Source organism: Cariama cristata, unplaced genomic scaffold, assembly GCF_000690535.1.
Source record: "Cariama cristata isolate BGI_N322 unplaced genomic scaffold, ASM69053v1 scaffold18554, whole genome shotgun sequence".
Lineage (NCBI taxonomy): Eukaryota > Metazoa > Chordata > Aves > Cariamiformes > Cariamidae > Cariama > Cariama cristata.
The window spans coordinates 28853-34738 of record NW_009613758.1 but is presented as its reverse complement, the minus strand read 5'-3'; the positions used below and the strand labels follow the sequence as shown (position 1 = coordinate 34738).

General features: G+C 53.6%; 1 protein-coding gene across 1 annotated transcript in view; it reads right to left on the bottom strand.

Annotated features, from left to right (window-relative positions):
* Nucleotides 1–1145: 1145 nt before the first annotated feature.
* GTF2IRD1 (GTF2I repeat domain containing 1) overlaps nt 1146–5886 on the bottom strand; it is a gene marked incomplete at its 5' end in the record, with an annotated part of 33411 nt that continues 28670 nt past the window's right edge. The window contains 4 exons of the mRNA XM_009699154.1: nt 1146–1399; nt 2196–2332; nt 3284–3321; nt 3818–4010. Of these exons, the coding sequence (XP_009697456.1) occupies nt 1325–1399; nt 2196–2332; nt 3284–3321; nt 3818–4010 (443 nt within the window). The remainder of the gene's footprint in view (nt 1400–2195; nt 2333–3283; nt 3322–3817; nt 4011–5886) is intronic.

The following is a 5886-nucleotide window of genomic DNA, read 5'->3' as shown; positions in this document are numbered from 1 at the left end:
AGTGCATTGCACTCACAAAAGCTGTCAAGAATGACTTTGACCCTGTGTCCGCTGCCGCCCACCCTCCAGCAGACCACGGCCGCTGCTTTCGGGGCAGGTTTGCTCCGTGAAAAGGCTGTGACCCATTCTGCAGCCTGGAGGGACACCCAGCAATGGTCACCCCACAGCGATGCCGCACGCTGCTGCTTGGGACGACACCAAAGGTACCAGCCCCAGGGCATCTCGCTTCACTGGTGGCTCGTGTGGGGCTGCACTGACCTACACACAAGCCGGGATGTTTCTTCTCGTTGGCTTCTTACGCTGGCCTCACACCGGCATTAGCTCCCGCCATGAATCGCCCCTGCACGGCTCTCAGCGGACGCAAAGCACAAGTCAAATACATGTGGTGGTTAACAACCGTGGTTGGCACCGTTAGCTTCTGCTGCCAAACTCCAGGAGTGGAATGGAAGTAAAATTGCAAGAATTTCAAATAATATTCTTCAATTACTGGGTTGCTTCTTATACGGGGCAAAGCAGCTCAGGGCAGGCAGAGCCCAGGGGCTCCCTGGATGCTCTCGGTCCAGCGTTACGGAACCTGCGGAGCATCAGTGGGATCATCCGGTACTGTGGGAGCTTCCCCCTTGTAAGGCATCGAAGCCTCTTAGAAAATCATAAATAGGGAAGGACTTCAGGACTTCACCAGATGAAAATCTTTTTCTGGTTCAGAAACCGGTTAAACGCACACAACCGAAATTGCTGCTGTGCCTTTCCAAGTCTGGGGCGGCAGGAGACCAGAAACGAGAGGGCTTGGGGGGGATCTCACTCCTTGGGGCGTCTGAAACCTCCTTCCTGCTTATTCCAAACCTGCTCCTGCTCCAGAGCCAAGAGGACTCGCGGGCGCCGGTCTCTGATGCTCACAGGGGTTCCTCTGTCACCACTGCACTTTGGTACCACTCCTCCTGCAGCTCTGTACGGAAATTTGTACGCCTTTGATCTAAATAACGTGAAGCATTAAAATGTTTCCAACCTCTTGTTTTCAAGCACTGGTGATGCTGAGGATTTGATTGAGCAGCCAAAGCATGAAAAAGTTGTGTGTGGGTGCCCTCCTGCACTTACTCTTACCTATAAATCCTATTTAAGAATAATGTACATAATAAAATAAGTACTTTTAAGAGCAAGGCAACACTTTTTATTTTTATTTAAAAAGGCCTTGATGGCAGGAATATAGTGTAAAAATCATTGGAAAAACTAAAAGGCATTGATACATATTGGAATATACACTTTTTACATAAATTACATTTATTTATTTATTCTTTCATTTGAGGTTCTTATTCGGTATTGAGGTCTAATAGTTAATAGGTCCTGGGATCTGGACGTTTAGACCACCATAGTCTAACATGTACATGTTCATGGGCCATTGCTGAAAGAGAGGGAGAGAAAAAGAAGGCAAAAGTCTCTGTTAGGACACAACACAAAACCATGCATACATCAAATCTCTGACATGTTCCGACATGGGCTGTTGCTCCCACTTATCAAAGAAGAGAAAAGAACCAACCCCAAACCAAAACACCGCCAGCCAACCTGACAAAAAACCCCTTCTAAGTTTGTATCTCTCTTGCACTTTTTTTTGTTTCCTATTATTTTTTAAAAGCATTTGGTACCATCCACAACTGAAGCCAAGCCCTGAGGGAGAGGTTGGATGCGTCTCCCTGATTTCGTTTCCTATTTTCGCAGTTTTGCTACACGCCGGGGCTCTGCATCGTTCCCGGGACGGAGCTGGTGCAAGGCGCCCGGCGCAGCTCAGACCACGAGGGAATCGCCGGGTCCTGCCGTGAGGTGCCACGGGGCCGAGGCGATGCCGCCAGCACCGAAGTTTGAACCCAATGGTTTGGGGGATTTGCTCGAGCCTGTCTCATGTGCGGCTCCTGCTAACGCCGAGCATCACCCCGAAGCACTCGGCAGGATTGATGTGGGAGAGCCCCGAGGGGTGGCGGGCACTTTGCTCCACTGACCTCCCCCAGACAAACCCGGCAGGAAAAAGCAGCCCCAAAGGCGCAGCCCCTCCTTCGCCAAACCTGCTTGTGCCATTTTACGTCACACTTTAGAGTGTTTGTCAGGCGGAGGGAGGTGGTGACGGTTCGAGGAGGGCAGAGAGCAGCATCCTGAAGCAGAAAGATAGGTAGGCAGTAACCCCCCTAATATTTGGAAGGCTTTACCACAAGTGAGATCTGATTTGTTGATGATGTAGACTCCATATTGGAAGAGGAGGAAGAGGAAGATGAGGAAGAGGAAGATACCGAGTTCCCTTCGGAGATCCTCTTCCGCTTCCGTTTGGGAACGCTGGTGTCTTTCTCTGCAGGGACAGAGGGAAGGCATGAGGTGTCCGAGCCCTGCGCGTGGTCCCTAAACGTAGGGACCCATCCCACCGCTCCGACCTCGCCTCTCGCTCAGCATCCCCCCGTGGCGATCTGCTGTGCCATCGTGGGTGGCACAGGCTGGGCCTCCACGGCCTGGCACGGAGCTGCCAGCTTTCCTCAGGCACCAGCGAAAAAAATCCCCCAAATAAGTGAATCCCAAACTCCAGCACTTACAGAGCCTGATATCCCACAGGCTTGTGTCCGTGCTGGATGCTTTGGGGCCATGAAGGTGCCCGCTGTGACGATGATATGCCCATATATATCTGCGTTTATGATATACCCATATTTATCTACATATATAAAGTTTCTCCTGCATCTCTTTTTACATCATGTCGCAGGCATGCTCTTGTTTGCCAGATCTCCCTTCTCTACCTAGCCACCTATTTTCATACAACTAATAGGATCCTAATTATCTCTGGGGCTGCTAATTCTGACACATTTGATTAAAACTGGCTGAGATTTATTGGGGAGGATGGGAACAGAGAGAGAAACGCATTCCCAGCGATCACAGAAACCTTCTTTCCTCAGAAGCTCAACTGCTAAACAATGGCTGAAATGAAGGGCTTTAACCAGTGAATAAATTGCTCATGGTGAGCAAATTGCTAATGGGAAAGGGATAATCATATCCTCCAGACTATGCTGAGAGTTTGAGCCTAACAGCCCAGTTTCCCCGCAGCTCACACACGTGGAATCGTCTAAGAGGATGGTTTGCTCCTCAACAGATGCTGAGCCTGACTTTTCTTTTTCCAGGTAGGATCTTCTCCCCAGCCTCCCCTGGGGACATGGGAAGTTTGAACACCTCCTCACAACCCCCGTCCTTTTTGCCCATATATTCTCTCTGCCACAGAGCAGGGAAAACCACGGTTATTTCTGAGCCCTCCCCTTACCTGTTTGTTTGGCCTCAGTGCAGATTTCGGCAAACGGCCTGCGTTGAGAGACAAGGGGGTGAGAGCAGGTGGATGCCGTCGTTCCTCCCCGACGCACCTGCCCATGCCGGGACACAGCCCAGACCCTGACCCCGAGCTGCCTCCTCCGACACCCCCCTGTGCGGAGATGGGACTTGGAGCCTCCCCACTGCTCCCTGGAGGGAAGCAACCCAAAATAACTCAGCTGGGTCTCTGAGCCGTCCCACTATCTACCCCCACGTCGTGCCCCTTCCCATCATCATCATCATCAAACTGCGCAAGAAAAAGGGGATAAACCAGCCCCGCTAATGTTAGACTGTGCCCACCCATGGCTGAGCACGTCCCTGCGGCACAGGACAGCGGATGCTGGGGATGGAGCAGGTCCTCTGTGGGTCCGTGGTGGGGTGGCCTCGCTCCGGTGGCCCCTCAGTGACTTACCCCACTCATGGCTGGAGAAGCAAGGGCAACGCTTAACGAATAGAAAACTTCCCCAGTCACAGAGCTGGGGGAACTTACTGCAGCTGGTTTATAATCACCATCCGGATGCTCTCCCGTGCCTTCAGGATCTTCTCCAGCCGATGGATGTCGTAGGTATTGGGGTTTCTGAAAGGGATATCATCCGGCAACCCAGTAACCTCCACAGCGTCAGGACTGTCCCTGATGAGTTTATAGGGCACCATGACAGGCCGGTTCAAACCCAGAGCCTCTCCTGTAACGGCAGAGCAGAGGACAACGCACCGGCTTTACCCCACAGGGCTCTGGATCCAACCAACCGAAGGACCAAGAGCCCTGGGAGGACTCTGGGAAGCCACAGCTGCCGTGATGCTCAACCTTTGCTGCAGCCACATCCCACCCAGCCATTTCACATCGGCCTGCCCAATTTATTGCCTGCTCCGCTAGTCTCCATTTAGGATCCTGCCAGGAGCCTCAGGCGAGGGCTGTTTACAGCACCAGCACTTGCACACCCACCTCTCCTCTGTGCAGAGCACACCCATCGCCACGTGGGCACCAGCCCATGGCTGGGCCAGCAGCAGCAGCGTGGGAGACAGCCCAGGAGAGAGGGCAAACGGGAGAGATTTGCCCATCTCCTCTTGCCTCCGGCTCTCAAGCAGGTTTGGGGGTCACTGGTGTGGAGATCACATCCATCGCTCATCATCACATCACATCGCTCCTGCCCATTTTTTGAATCATTTTATCCCTTTGGCCTCCACAATATCCTATGACAGTGAAATACCACAATTTAATTCCTTGCTGCATTAAAAGTACTTCCTCCTGTGTGATGTAAACCTGCTGCCCACCTCTCTGGGTAACCCTTTAGTTCCTGCACGGTGGCGAGCAGCAAACATCCCTCTCCCCTGTGCTGGCCCTGGTCGTAAGAGCCTGCTCTCATCTCTCGTCTCTGCAGCCCCCAAACCTGAAGGTGCGAGCTGCCCCTCAGCCACATTTCTGCCTTTTCTTGCAGGGAGTTCATCCCTGGAGCCCACCTGGCATCTTGTGCTCCATAAAGGGTGCCAGGATCATGGGAATACCGGGATCTGCTGTGGGCTCAGCCCTCATCCAAGGGGAGTGCTGCTGAGCCAGGGTGGATGGGGATGCTCAGGGCATGGGCACCAGGCTCCCTGGGGAGCTGGGCCCGTACGCTGGCACCTCCAAGGGGACAAATCTGCCCCCAAAGCAGCACACAGCCCATGTTGTGAGCAGCACCCCAAAATAAACAGGGTTTGTGGGAAGGAACAGCAGCCTTGACAAGGGGAGACTTGAGAAAGGAGGGGAATGACATTCCCCACTGCTTTGCGATCATTTTGGCTATTTCCCTTCTCCTTCAAGCAGTTATTTTGAGGAGGGAGGCAGGACCCCGCACTGAAGCAGTGGGGTACCATTGAGCCGCCGTGGCCCGGCTGCGCAGCCCTGGGGAGTCACCGATTGAGCAATAACCACCCAGCACTTACACAAACTGTGCCCCAACAGCGGCGAGAGGATGGCCACAAGCAACGGCAGCCCGAATCCGCAGGGCTGAGACGGTGACACCGCTCGGGGCCGTGCACCCTGCACCTGGCTCCTATGCCTTTTCCCAACGACGGGTGGAAGGAGGGGTTTGCTAGGCAGCACAAAGAGCCTGCAAATGACGTTTTCAAATCTTCTTCAATCTCCTGACCTCTTTTTCTGCTGCTGCTTCAGCAAGCTTTTCCCCAGCCGTGCCCTATGTCGGGCTGCGGCTCCAGCCTTGCTCCCAGCCTGGCAGGCAGAGCAGGCAGGGGCTGCCAGCCAGCAAGCTGGCACAGGGCAGGCACGCTCAGCACACACAGCACGGCTCCCGTCGGCTCAGGACAGGTTAAAAACGCATCAAAGGCTGACACCAGACTGAACAAATCCTCCTCCTCGGCTGCATTTTTCCATCCTCCCTCCCCTTGCCAAGGATGAGCTGTCAACAAGAAGGTCACGGTCCCACCTGCCGGGAGCGAGACACGGGAACGTCCCTGGGGACGGGCTGTAACGTGAAGCAGTGGGACGAAACCTGTGCTGCAGCAGGCTGCCGTGCGCTTGGCCTATAAATAGAGGCCTTCAGTAGAATTAATTTTAACTAC